The sequence below is a fragment of the Nelusetta ayraudi genome, unplaced genomic scaffold (genome assembly GCF_046127955.1).
Source record: "Nelusetta ayraudi isolate G7.1 ecotype Tasmania unplaced genomic scaffold, CSIRO-AGI_Nayr_v1 ptg000042l, whole genome shotgun sequence".
Lineage (NCBI taxonomy): Eukaryota > Metazoa > Chordata > Actinopteri > Tetraodontiformes > Monacanthidae > Nelusetta > Nelusetta ayraudi.
In genome coordinates, this window is record NW_027466092.1 from 7,615,339 (window position 1) to 7,629,820 (window position 14,482).

Here is a 14,482-nt window from a genome sequence, read left to right on the forward strand (position 1 = left end):
CAATAGGAGCCACAGGAGAAAACAGCTAAATCAGGCCCCAAGGAGACGACTTCCCTCTCCCCCCTCCCACTTAGAGGCCTCCCCTCGGGTCTGAAGTGAGCAAGTGGAGTGTACATCCCCTGATCAAGCTCCTCTGAGGGCCCTTGGAAGTCACCGAGGCATTAGCAATAAAACATGCTGGGCCCGCAGCTTTTTCCCCGAAAAGCTCACAGAGCACAAACGAGGGGGACGGCGCCCCTCTCCACATGCCCTCCGCCTTTGTCACCCCGTAGGTTTCTTGTGCAACAACACTTTGCTTTTTGTGGAGCAGCAGCAGGACAGAACCAACAGACTGAGTTCTCATTCTTTTTGCCCCCCCTGAGGCAGCGAGAGAAAGTGAGGTGTTCTTCTTCTCCTTAAAGCTTGACAAGTGCCTCCAGCAGGTTCGGGGCATTTCTGCTGCACAGTTCGGACACAATGACTCTGAGGCTTTTGTGATGCACGTTGGCAAGCATGACAGTGTTTACAGTTGTGGCCTCGGTGCAGACGACTGCAGTCATGCAGCACTGGGAATAAACCCTTCTCAGCTGGTCTGGACCAAGCTGTTTTCAAAGTTATATACAGTCAGCCGAAAACACGCAAATAAAAATATGTGAATTGTACGTTTCAAACACCTCTTGCACCACGTAATTGTAGAGGTCAAAGGTAAGTTGTATTAAGACAATTTATTGATGTCTGGATAGATTTAGTAACAGAATAGAGTAGAGCAGCAACAATGATCAAAATCCCTTAATCTCAAATTTAGTTCTTCCTGCTGAAACTGAAAACTTATTGTATCTTGTTTGGAAGGAGGCAAAAAACAAGAAAACCCCAAGGTGTTCCCAGAAAGTAGAATGTGAAAGTATGTATGTTGTCACTGGGAATGTGATATCTCTAGTGACATCACAAATGGCAGGTTTCCCAAAATTTAACACACACTATGTGAAAAAAGGGGCTCCCGCTGCATCACTACTGTTACTGTGTTTAGTTGATGCGTTTGTCTGTTGTGAGCCAGTAATGTTTGATCTAGACATGCTCTCATAGCAGTTAACCGGTCGTGGTATTTATTTGAACACTGGGTGGCGTTAACGGGAGGCAGAAGTATATGGAGGGCACAGATAACAAGAAGTGGTAGGCAGGCACAGGTGGGGGGAGGGATGGAAAAGAAGGGGTTGTAAACATCATGTTCACATCAATTTCAGACATATAACCTAAAACAACTGCAAAATTAATCTGAATCTGAGAAAAGCAAATACAACTGACCGTCTAAAAAACACACAATTTAGAAGACAAACAAACATTGTATGTTAATGATAATTAGATTAAACATTAGGAAAAATAATTTCAAAACCATATACTATTTAATATTTTCATAATCCATTTTAGTACCTCATATTAAATTCATTTGGTATGGTACTTCCAAAGAAAATCCCTCTGTTCTAAATTTCGAACAGCACTTCAAATTCCAATGCGGTATTACTGCCATCTGCTGTTTGAAGAGAAACACTACAAACACGTAGCAATACCACCGGTATTGGAGCTCAAGGGGTTAAACATAAAACATGTGAATGTTCACAATAATCAGTAAATCAAGGACACACTTTAAATTCTAAAGGAACTGTATTTCAAGCAGCTAAACGGCAAATATCATCATGTGAAGATTACATAATTTAGTTAGAAAAGATGCAAACTATTGTGTGACAACATATACATTACATTAAATGTGTACACATCTGTGAATCTGTGAATGAGTAAGATGTGTGTCAGACATCATTCTGAGCAACACAGAGATTGACGACATAATTGTTTGATAAGCGTTGACGTTTTTTAGTGAAGTCCCGTCTGGTGATTTTAGAAAACACCAAGAGGCAGGCGAGAGGCCAAGAGCACAACACGCTGCCAATGTGTGATTTCTGTTTCGTGTTCTATCCTGTCAAGGAAAAGGGTCGTCGGGGCTGTAGTTGAAGCTGGCATCTAGGAACATGGCCAGGGTTCCCAGGGTGGTGATGATGACAAACAACCACAGGAAGAGCCGGTCCACCACCAGAGCGATGAACTGCCAGTCTCCTGTCATCTGGATGGAAAAACAAGTCATTTTGGAAGTTCCCACACAACAAAGTCAGCCAAAGCAAATGAACGCGCACACACACGCAGGCACGTGGACACAAACGCACACACACACACAGCTATGGATGCACAAAAAAAACAAAATGATCTGATATCCTCTAAAAAGAAATCTGAATACACACACACAGAAAGATATTCAACACATCAACATTCAGGAACATGTGAATCTGTGCAATATATAACCAGTACTGCAACACTGTGTGTGATATTTCTCTTTCGTCCTCACTGTATCGTCCGTGTCCTGCTTCTTCAGCTGCTCGGCCATGTAGGTGACAGCGGCGATGGCCGACTTCAGGTTGGGAGGAAGGATCAGACAGAAGCTGTCTGTGTGCGGGAGTCGCTGGAGCTGCGCCGTGCTCTCACACCTCACAGACAAAGCAGAGGGAACAAGAACGTCAGTCATTTCCAATACGTCTGATTTGTTTTATTTCCCCCTCCAAAGAAATGAATAAAAAACAAGAGGCCCTGTGGGCGAACTGGCTCACTGAAGAACCGACTTTGTAGTGCCTCTGGCCAAAAATGAATAAAAGGAAATGGATTCAATATATACATCACCTAATGTTTAAATACACTTTAACCTGTGATGAGATTTCTTTTGCTTATAAGGGATTTGGTTTAGTATTTAGATGTGTTGCTGTTGCTTTAAAAGACTGCCAAGTAGATACATGGCATTTGTTGGGATTATACACAAACCAGGCATTTCTAGTTTAATTAGCACTTTAAAAAAATAAATAAACAGCTGTTACATGAGCAACATTACATATTGCAGTTACAGGAACTGCATGAGCACGATGTGCTGTTTCTAAAAGGGGCAGAGTCTCGCTGAGGAGACATTCTTGCAGCGAGCGTCACGTCTTGTTCGCATGTCCTCTCGAAGAAGTTCAGACATGCAGCAACACCCTTCACAAATAGTCTCCAAGTCCAGATTTATGTCGCCTATGACATGGAGCGACTAGCGCAGCATTGTTCCCGTCCAGCAGGAACAAGCGGCGGCTGACATTAGCTGTCCACTGTAGGACAGCGCAGACGTCAGCGGCCGGCGTGTGTCTCGGCGCGCAGCCTGACGTGTCTCCTTGCGTGTCCTCCAGCTTGCAGCAGGTCCCCTTCCTGCGGCACTGAGTGACAGCGGCAGCGCACGCCTGACACCCGGGGTGACATTGAAATAACACTTGGTCAATGCTTATGAGGTGCTGTGACCTTTGACCCTTTCATTCTTGCCGGCAGACAGCTGTTGCGTCAAGCAAAGCAAAGCCGGGCTCGCAGCAGCATCACGCTCCAGTGAGAGCGGGCAGGAGCCAACGCATTCTTTGGGGAAAAAAAACAACATTTTTTCCTCGGATATTTAAAAAAAGGCTGTTAATCAATCAGACACACAACAATAACACAGCTTGAAGATAAAGACTCAGATTGAACTTCCTCTTGCTGCTCGGTGCTTCCCACCATCAAGTTCAACCTTTGCCTCTTGCATGTTAGCGTGTGACACATATTCACACAAAAGTCTGTGCAACGCTTTGACATCCTTGTGCAACAGGGCTAATGGCTATGCACGATTTACATCGAGCTGGCGTTCCACAATATCCCATTGCCGCATTCACACCGCCCTACTGTTGTTGTGCCACTGCTAGGTTGTTGTTTTGAGCAATGTGGATTTATGTAACGCCAGGCTGCGATGGAAACTAACCTGCTGTGCTTTAATGTTGATTAATAAATATTGTCCCTATTATGAATGCATCTTAAATAAACACATATAACAAAGATTACTTGTCCTGATGCGTTCTCTTATTTAAGTTGTTCAGGATTTTAGCTTTTGAATCATCATGAGCTTTTGAGTTGAGGCCATGCGTGCACGCTCGTTTGGTTTGAAATCACAGACTCTCTTGCTGGCAGCAAACAGAAACAGATTGCTGATTTTATATGTCGTATCGTTTTTTTTTTTTTTTTTATCATTATTCCTTTGCAGTTCCATGTGTCAATCACATTTGATTGAATTGTTATAAACTGGTAGAGCACTGAAAAGCAGCCATGTTGCAGTGGAAAGTCAAACATGTCCTTGAAGGAATCTGGTCGGACAACAATGCACCTGTCAAACTGAACTCTGTGTGCAGTCTGGATTTCAGTGTATGCTGAGCGTGATGTTAGCCGCTTGTTGCTGAACCTCTGACGGGGAATGGCGTCAGAGAGGGAACAGCACTGGTTAACAGGGAGACGGTGTGACAACAGATGGACGGCAGGAGCACAAAAGAGACCTCCTGCGTGTGCGCATGCATGCATGCTTGTGTGTGTGTGTGTGTGTGTGTGTGTGTGTGCGTGCGTGTTTGCGTGCATGCGTCCTGCTCTACATGCTGCATGCCATCCGCATACCACAGCCAGTATTTGTTACTACAGACACTTGGGGGCCTTCTCACTATGACAAATGCACTTTGCCCTTGCACATTAATGTAATGCTATTCTAATTGTGCACTGTATATTCATATTTACTTGCAGACTGACTGATTAACACCGGGGGGTGTTTCCCTTCACCAAAGACGCACGGTGAGTGTGCCAAAACAGAAATGCCCGCTGCATTGTTCAAATCGGTCGGACCTGCGTCGGAATGTCGCGCCGCCCTCTCCGACGGAATCAGAAGAGAGGCAGATGTGCACGAGCGTGGCGGCATGCACGGTATGTGACACAGTTGTGTGAGTGACGGTGCCTGGCTCTCCTCAACTTCAAAAACTGACAAAGTCCTCCATCGCTACCGTCACTCAGCGCCGGTCTTCCCCTCCACTCATCCACCCATCTGTTTTCCACCCTGCCTCCACCTCCTTTTTGCAGGATTAGCCCCTAATGCCCAACCTAAACAGAGGCTTAATGACTGGCGACTGCGGACAGGGGAGTGGGGGCTTAACTCGGGCTGAATCTGATGCCGCCGGGGGACGGGATGAGAGATGCCCAGCACCAGGCCTGCTCCAGACGGGACTGCGGAGCTGCGTGCGATGCCGCGGCTGGCTAGAATTGCTCAGGGTGAACTTGCAGATTACTCATAGTGGGTATTTGCAAAGATTAAAGACTTGATATATAAAAACAAAACAAAAACGTTTGATTTTTATATTTTATATAAAAGTCTTTTTATAGTCTGAGATGGACTTTAGCAAATTTAAAAATTCAAGATTTCCTGGTCTAACGTTCCCTTGATAGAATCTGGCAGAAAAAAACCCCAGACCTATTCAATCCTCATTGGCAGGAGCAGTTAATGACCAACAAACTCAATACAAAAATGATTTCCATCCATTTTCTCTGACTTGTTGCTGGTGAGAAGGAGAAGGTGCACGGTGTACAGGTCTATTTATAATAGTATGCATATCATATTTTCAAAATTTCTTAACAAGTCCTTGATGTGGTCCAGTTTGTTATGATATTGCACTTTATCAGGTACACCTTGCCAGTCCTGCAGAGGTGGTCAAGGTTAGAAGTGCTGTGTGTCCAGAAATGCATTTCTGCAGACTTTGATTTTAACCACAAGTCATTTAAGTCACTGTTGCCTTTCCTTCAACATCAGCAAGGCCTTTTCCTCCACACAACCGCTGATTTCTGGGTACTTTCTCTTTTTGGACCATTCTCTGTAAACCCTCGAGATGGTTGTGACAGTGAAGCAACAGATTGTGAAATACTCAAACCTGCCCGTCCAGCACCAACAGCCAAAAGAAGTCAAGAAACTTTTTTGTGGCATGCACAAGGCGAGTAAATCAGAAGGAATGAATGGGCTGCCATCTTTAATTCGTCATTTAATTCTTATAATACATCCACGCTGGCGTTCTGTGGACTCGTAATGGCTAATCTGGCATCAGAGCCAACATTCACGCTTTGGCACTCCCAACAAGGGACATTTATTTCTGTCCTGCCTTTTATCTGCATCACCAGAAATAGGATTCTGAGAGGGTATTAGTATTATTAGGATCAGTAAAAAAAAAAAAAATAAGATAAGTACATTAGTTTCAATAAATCAACCCCCCAACAAGGTCAATATGTGGAATCTCGCTGATTCTCCCAGACGGCCAATATCATTGGCAATACACATACACATTCAGTAAAAAGTATTTCATACAAGTGGAGATAATTTTGTTATTTTGACATAAGGAAAACATTTGTTTGGAAGCACATATTTTCCATACATAAATTGTGTCTTTGTTCGAAGTTGTCTCTGGTAATGCTCGCTTTTAAATGTGTCTATCCAAATGTTCTGATTCTCTGTGACAATGGCTTTCTCATTATTAACTTTTAATTCAAACCTGAAGTGACTGTTAACTACTTTGTTAATTCTTGCTTAGGTAATTCACAAAATTATTAAAAAAATATATCAAAATCCATATATCTGTATTGACCTTTACATGATGTTCTGCTTTCATACACATACGAGAGAAAGTTAAACACATTTATATCTGTTCAATGCTTAAAAAAAAAAAAACTTATTTTCTTGTGTTTGTGTTACCTTACCTGCCTCTCCAAGGAATGACCAGATCAGGGTTGATTTTGCGGAAAAAGTACTCTCCTCCTGGCACCCTCCCATTAAAACTTGTAGGAGGTGTGTCCTCACAAGACTCCTCCTCATCTTGTTGAGGCCTTGTCATGCCGATATACTTGGGCAGGAACTGAATGAAAACCTGCAAATTTGAGGCCATAGATACATTTTGAAGTTGTACATCTGAGAGGTAAAAAATAAATAAATAATAAAATATGAGTTTGGAAACAGTCTCACCTTTCTCACCCAGTTGGGCATGATGTGTGTGCTGGGTGTCCGGTGGTGCAGGTTGAGGACGACCACGCTCAGGATGACGGAGAAGGTGACGAGGATCATGGTGAACATGACGTAGTTGACGATAATTGGGATGCCAAGGGACGTCTCGGGGACCCTGTCAGCCAGCAGGAGCATGAAGACAGTCAGGGCGATGAGGACGGAAATGGAGAGAGTCATCTTCTCTCCTGCAGACACATTAGAGAATGGCTTTAGACAGTTAAGCAGCATATTTAAATCTAATGACTGCTGGTTCATCCTGACAAGGGCAAACTTGGTTCTATGACTATATTTGGCTGTTGGCTCTGCTTCATAAATGCTGTCGCCAACACTGATGGATGTCCAACAAGCAAAGATGCTTCTGCAGGGTTAGAGCAGGGTCAACTACTCTTCTCGTCCCTTCTCTTCCAACTCCTTCTTACTGTCAAGAAGAAGGCTCCTTTTTTTTTTTTGAATGAAATATTATTTTATTGATTTTCAGAATGCACAATTTATTTTTGAATTTCATTTATTTCAACTGTCCAGGTGTTTAGTTTGTTTTTCTGCGCAACATGAAAATGACAATAAAATAATCTAATATAATCAGTTAGACCATTTCTCAAAGCTCTTTCTAAGTTTTAAAGTTGGTTGCCCTAAATTGTATCTGTGTTATTCTGCATTATCTCACATGAATCAATGTCACAGAAATTTCTTTTGAAAATGTTAAGGAGGGCAATGAAAGGTATGGCAGATTAGCTGACCTGCTCCAGGCGGAAGGTAAAAGACGAATATAGCCAGAACGCTAGTGAGGATGCAGGGGACGATAATGTTGATGATGTAGAAGAGAGGCTTCCTCTCGATGATGAGGTAGAAGGTGATGTCTTCATACAACTCCTCCTTGACGTTCTTTCTGCTGGGTTTGTGACAAATGGCCCACTCCCCATTCTCTGTGAAGGAGGTGTTGGTTTTAAGTGCACATTAACAACACTGGTATTACAATTACTCTTTACGTTTTATTACATTGTATGTAAACAGCCACATGCAAAAAGACTGACAGTTAATAAGATCACAAAACAGGTCTCAAAGGTAAGTTGTAGAGGAGCGTATTAACACAACCCACCAGTGAAAGCATTGTCGTCAATGACAATCTCCTGGATTTCATTGCCATCATCATCCAGGAAATACTGCAGTTCTACTTCAGAGGCATCATAGGTGTATGAGCGGAAAACCATGCTGCAGTTCTGCCAGTCAAAGGGGAAGTATGACACCTGCGGGAGCACACAAAGACTCGGTCACTTCGTTAAGATGAGCAGAAAATGAATCATTCATCAAACCCGTACATGTATACGTACACAAATAGAATATTTGCCTCACGATTGCTTGTCTTTAGTGTGCCACTCAGTTTAGGTTGAACACATCTATTCTGCTGTAAATAATCATTTTTATACACATATACTACAGATCAGAATGACTGACTAACTGAATGTTTTACTTCGGGCATGTGAGAATTAAAAAACAAAACAAAAACACAAATCAAAATAATCAAACAAAACAGAAACAACAGCATAATAATCCACAATATCTGAAAAGGAAAAAGCAGACGCTTCCTTTCTGGATCTGATGAAAACCCTGTTTCTGTCCTACTTTTTTAACTGGGCTGTGCTTGAGACATTGCTTATCTACAATCTAGCTCCACATATGGAAAGAGGAGGAGCGAACACTGAATATTAAGTGTTCTGTTTAAAACCTCCCACAATAAATGTAATTTTTAAGGTTTAAGGTTTTTTTTGGGGAAAGTGGCTAAAACAAAGTTTAAAATAAAAGAGTATTTATTTTCAACAGTACAAACAAGGAATCACTCTTACAAGGAACAAATATCAAACACATTAAATGATGAAAGTAAAAACAAAATCACTCTGAAATGAGGAAAATGTCATCAAATAGTCAGAAACAGAGAATAAATGTGAAGAGCAAACTATTCAAAATGCACAAAGTAATAACCAAAAACTCAAGACAAAGCAATGATTCAAGACCTGATGACAGAACCGCTTTTGGATTAACAAGACGGAATGGCACAAGACAAACAGAGACGCAGCCTATATATACACAAGGTGAACAGGTGAACACAATCAGGGTGGGGAAGACTAATCAGACAAGGGAAGGGCAAGCTGACGGACACATGGACACATGGAGCAGGGTTTCAAAATAAAACAGGGACTGTCTCCAGAAGTGTGGGTTAGTACACACTATTAGTGTAGTGGAGGAGGCAAAGTGAATAAATGTTGCAGTGTGCTCCCTTCATGAGAGGATAAAGACAAAAAAAATATTAATAATGACTCTCTAAAAAGATCCTGTCCTTCCGCATGTAAACAACAATAATCTAAAACTCTCGTTTTTTTGGTTACCTTGTTGACTTAAAGGCATCAGTCAAATACCAAAATCAGATAATTAGGGGAATTGACTGGATTGGATGAACAGAAACTTTGAATATGGTGCTTGGTGGGTGAAAAATAATTTAAAAAAAAGAGGAGAGAGAGAGAGACAGACCTGAATAGAGCAGGAGCTGCGGTAGATGGCCGGGGGCAGCCAGTTGACTGTGCCATCGCTGTAAACCAACACATTGACATAGAGGGCAACATCGAACTGACCGTCGTTACTGTGGAAAGAAATAGAAATACATGTGGTTATTATGACTACAACCATGGATGGCATGTATCAGTGTTGCAAGGTTGTTGTTTTTTTGTGGTCTGTCGCTCACTTGTTAATGAGGTAGATGTCGGGACGCCAGACCTTGTTGGGAGGAATCCTCAAAACCTCGATGTTGTCGTATTCATCTGGGTTCCATGACAACCTGTAATCTGACCAAGCCTGGATGGGGATGAAGGAGAGACGTAAGAAAAAAAAAAAAAAAAGACAAATACAAATTAATAGCAGGCATGATGGAGCAGAGAGGCAGTGAAACCCTGACATGCCTGCCCTTTACGTAATGTTCCTCGTTTGTTCCATCATTTGAAGCACACCCATGCAGACCCTTCGCTAACATAGCACTGTCACAAACACTCAAAGCAGCCAGAATTCCTAATTAGCAGGAGCGAGGGACAGACATGAGCGGACGAGTCAGAGAGTCAGAGAGGGCGGTAGATGAAGCTCCGAGTTGGTTTTTGGGTGATAGGAAGTGACAGGTCCATTTGAGAGCAGAGCAACGGTGGAGGAGGGAACGCAGCAGTGAAAGTGGGGGCGGGGCGGGGGGGGGGGCTGGGTCAGCGTTGTGAGTCAGAGCAGTGGTGCGGGGTCGGGTGATGAAGACGGATGTTGCAGAGATCGTACCAGATTCATGAACACGTTGGTCGTCATCTCCTCGTTCTTCTCGTTCTGGAGCAGGCAGGGAGGAATGGCTGGTCAGTGAAGCCGTGCAGACACATTAACATGAAGGTCAAGAATGAATCTGCCGTCCCGCCCCGATATTTACCAAGCTGACGAGCTGGGAGAGGGTCATCCCCACTCGCACCATCACCTTGTCCTCCCAGTAACGGGCTGGTCTCACCTTCAGATTGTAATTTTGAAAGAGCTTCTGATGGAGCTTGCGCTCTGTTTCTGATGCACCTGGATGAAAAGAACGTTTTGAACCAAGAGCTACCGACCATAAAAGATTAGAAGTTAGAGAACAGCTGGGTAACTGAATCAGATAATTCCTATTTTGCCTTTAAACACTACTACCCTTGTGCAACAAAAATGGATTTCTCAATATAAGAATAATGCATGTATGAATATATGATAAATATATTTTAAAATATATTACACAGGACTTTCCCTTTGTTTACACTACAGGAAAAGATGGCTTAAGTCTGATTGTTGATGACATCTGACCCTGTTTTAATTATTTTATGATGCAATGCAGTGTAATTTATTGCAATACGACTTTGATATCATGAGTCATGTTGTCATTTCCCACTGTTACTTCAGTAAGATGTGCCAGACTTTAGCAAACCAGAACCCAGCTTGAACTAAGCTACAAAGAAAACAAGCATGACAACGACGATGGAGATCAGGTCACGGGGAAGAACTCTAAATGTTCTTATTTTCGATTGGTCCTGACTTTTTCAGCCAATATAACTTTGGTTGCCTGCCTGGCACTTTGCCTTTGTTACTTCCTGCAAAGCACTGAATTCTAAGAATTACTTTTAAAATAAAATTTAGTTGTGGATAGACTACGTACTCATTATTTCAATTAATGATGTAAAAGTCTATTTTACAACCAAGCACATTTTAAATCAGTTACAATTGATTTAAAAGTCACAGTCTCTTTAGAAAACCGTTCATATCACACAAATCTGAAAAAAAAAAAAAGTTTTTCAAACATCTGGTTTCATGTGTGATAGAATATTACACATGCAAACTGATTGTGTATTATATATCAGAAAAACACTCTGATATTCTAATATACTTCTGATATGTTTTTGCTGTTCGGTTCTTCTTCTGTAATTCACACCTTGCTGCCTTTTTGTCTATTTCCTGTCATTTGTCCATTTTCTCAACCCGCTGGCCCTTTTCCGATCCGTGCCAACAATTTCAACTCGATGGATAAAAGACAAAATAAAAAAATAAAAAACAAGACTAAGAGAAGGATGCCTTGAATAAGTCATGAACACAACCAAAGCGCATGACACATGGCAGTGACACCCTGACCACAGAATGTTTGTTCTCTGAGGATCAGTGAGCCGCGCTCACAGTTGGTCAGGAGTTCAATTCTCTGTGGGATGACCGACCTAAAAATATACCGTAAGTGTGCTGGCATTCTCAGCACGGGATCTGATTCATTGATTATGTGTCACAGTCCGTACTAACATTTTGATGCTTTACTTTGAGAGAAAAAAAACAACAACTGTAGTTGAACTTGTTTCTATTATGTTGTGGGCTGGACTGACTTTTGATTTAAAATACACCCAAACGTGGTGAAATCAGCGTGCGGATGAGGCAGCGAGGGACGGACTGGACATGCAGAGAGAAGCAGGTGGCACCGTTCGATGGGTAGCAAAGGTGACTGAGCTAATGTAATTGATATGCAGCATGGGAGTGGAATCAAAGGGATGTCTGGGATTCCAGCTCCATCTGGGACAAAAATAGTGTCTGATTAACCAACAATGTTGTGTTAATATAATTCATTGTGCATTCCGCAGCGGTGCAGTGCGCAATTTTATTTTATTTTTGCCACCCTGAGAACAAATGATGAGAGTCGGTGGCCAGGCAGAGGTTTCTTTCCATTTGGATTTCCCACATCATGCCGCCGTGTCCTCTGCATTTCGGGGAAAAGTGGCTGTAAAATTGCTGTGGCGGCAGGGATCACAACCACACACCACAACAACCCCCGTGGAGGTCAACAACCGGAGCAGGGACGACTTTGTAGTCGCCGCACACCCGCACGGTGAGGGCGGAAGGTCGAAGTCAAAGCCCATCAAGCGGCTCTCTTTGTAGGAACTCTGGGTTTAGTATGACGAAGGGGAATCAATACTGGTTTAATGGAAGTGACAGAGCGGAGTTGCTACCTGAGTGATTACAATGCAATCGTTTGGAAGAGAGGGCAGCTGAATGAACTCTAAAAAAAGAAACCGGCACAGTGGAGATTTTAGGGTGGCTAGAAGGATAGGATCACCGTAGGTCACCAACAAGCAGGGAGCCACAAGCAATATTTCACAGTTTTTATTCGGCAATCACTTGTTCATGCTCAGTTTTTACATCAAATATTAATGCTCAAGGCAGAGTTCAAAAGAAAAAAGAAAGCAACCATAATTTCAGTGGCAATAAAACAAGTGTGAGATATCCTTACCAGTGAAAGTAAGAAAAAGGCAGCTGCACACCAATAGAAGTGTATTCATCCTTGCTGGAATGTTTGTCCTGGTCTTCGTTTGTCCAGTCAGGAGAGTCATGGCATCTTTATTTTTTTTTCTTATATATATATATAGTTGGTAATAATGGAAGGCCGCTGCCGTCGCTGTGGCCCCTCAGCTGGGGTGCAGACAGAGAATCGAGATAACGTCACACCTCTCGCGCTGAGGCATCTACGTGAACACCTTCGGCTGGGCAGGCAGCGCACACACGCGCACACACAGATGCACACTGACACTCATGCTGCTTTGACTTCCCGTGGCTCTGCGGGTGAAACGGGTGTCTGATTGGGTGTGGGCGCTGGGAGTGACGAGAGGGCGGAATGTGTTTGTGCTCGGGAGCCTGAGGGGCAGGCACCTGTTGGTGTTCGCCAATCTGTGGTTATCACACTGGGATGTGGTGGGTGGGAGGAAGAGGAAGCGGAGGGGGCGGGACGAGGTGAAGGGACGGTTACGAGCTTGAGGCTGCGAAGACGGAGGCAGGAATAATGGAAGGAAGCGTTCGCTGTTGAAATATTCATGGCCCTTGGGTGCTGATCACTTCCTCTGTTAATCTTTATGTTGTCTGATATATTCCTTTAGAGGTCCCATATTGAATCCATTTTCAGGTCTTTATTTTCCATCCCTGATTATAGAGGAGAAGACTTGCATAAGACAACAGAGTATTCCGCCCTCTGTGACATCGTCTTTCACAAAAGCTTCACTTCCTGCTTCTTGTTATTACAACTGCTGCTGTATTGTGTCCTCCATGTTTGAAAGAGGACCAAAATAAGGTGAAGTGCTTAGAGGGTCAATACTTGTCCGTGCCCTCTGTGACATCACAAGGCGCGGCTTTGCGAAACTGTGTTATAAGAAGCAGTAACTGGAAAATGGAGCAAAGCAAAGATGTGAAGGGTGGACTCTGGGTTTTCCTGGACAGGAAAACTGACAGAATAGAGACACACGGCGTTTGAAGAAAACATTTGGTAAAGTGAGTTTTGCAGGGAGAAACTCAGTACTTTTAAAATTAATCAGCAACGTCTCTTGAGTCGTTTCATATTGATTACAACAGGCCTCCATTCTATTGGTCCGTTAAGACATGACACTTTATGATCTCTATTAAATATCTGTTAACTTTTTAATGAATTAATTTGCCCAACTAAAAGTCTTGACAGAACACTCTTCTATGACTATGTCTGTGTTGATTTGAAGTATGGGAAATAGAAATATAAAACATTGGCCATCAAATAAGATCATTGATTAACCACAGGTCAAAACTGAAATTAGCCATTGTTTAAAAAAAAAAAAAACACTACTAAAAGCAGGAGCAACCCTGACACTACCTTAGCGCTATCATGGAGACCAGGAAGGAAAATATTCTGAAAGGCACCGAAGCGAGCTGGCAGCTCAGACAGTTGACAGCGGTAGACTAATGTGTGTATGGGAAATGAGAGGAAAAGATGTTGAAAGAATCCAAATGTGCAGAATGAGACCAGGTTCATCAAACTTCCGGTCTTGTCCATAATGTTAGAGAGCACCTCTGTTGGACTGATGGGTTTTGGCAGCCAGAGAGCAACTCACTCACGGCGATAATTAATTCAGGCCGAGCTTGAGGCAATGGAAGTAAAAGCGTTTTGAATAAACGATTGAATATAGATGGATGCTGTTGCTATGGTGACTGAAAGTTGCGGTAAAGGCCTTGAGCCTCGGATCAAGGCTTTATTTT

The 14,482-nt window shown here is 42.8% G+C and overlaps 2 protein-coding genes across 2 annotated transcripts in view; both read right to left on the reverse strand.

Annotated features, from left to right (window-relative positions):
- The window catches only part of LOC142893456 (cornifelin homolog A-like), a 197,833-nt gene that overhangs the window by 23,031 nt on the left and 160,320 nt on the right, over nucleotides 1–14,482 (reverse strand). The gene's annotated exons all lie outside the window — the stretch shown is intronic.
- Nucleotides 1,787–13,072, reverse strand: chrnb1l (cholinergic receptor, nicotinic, beta 1 (muscle) like). Its single transcript, XM_076033997.1, has 11 exons — nucleotides 12,720–13,072; nucleotides 10,365–10,498; nucleotides 10,223–10,267; nucleotides 9,654–9,763; nucleotides 9,443–9,551; nucleotides 8,016–8,163; nucleotides 7,657–7,842; nucleotides 6,881–7,104; nucleotides 6,619–6,785; nucleotides 2,372–2,510; nucleotides 1,787–2,092 (listed from the first exon to the last, which is right to left on the reverse strand). The coding sequence occupies exons 1-11, from the start codon at nucleotides 12,817–12,819 to the stop codon at nucleotides 1,952–1,954; spliced, it is 1,503 nt and encodes a 500-aa protein (XP_075890112.1). The 5' UTR covers nucleotides 12,820–13,072; the 3' UTR covers nucleotides 1,787–1,951.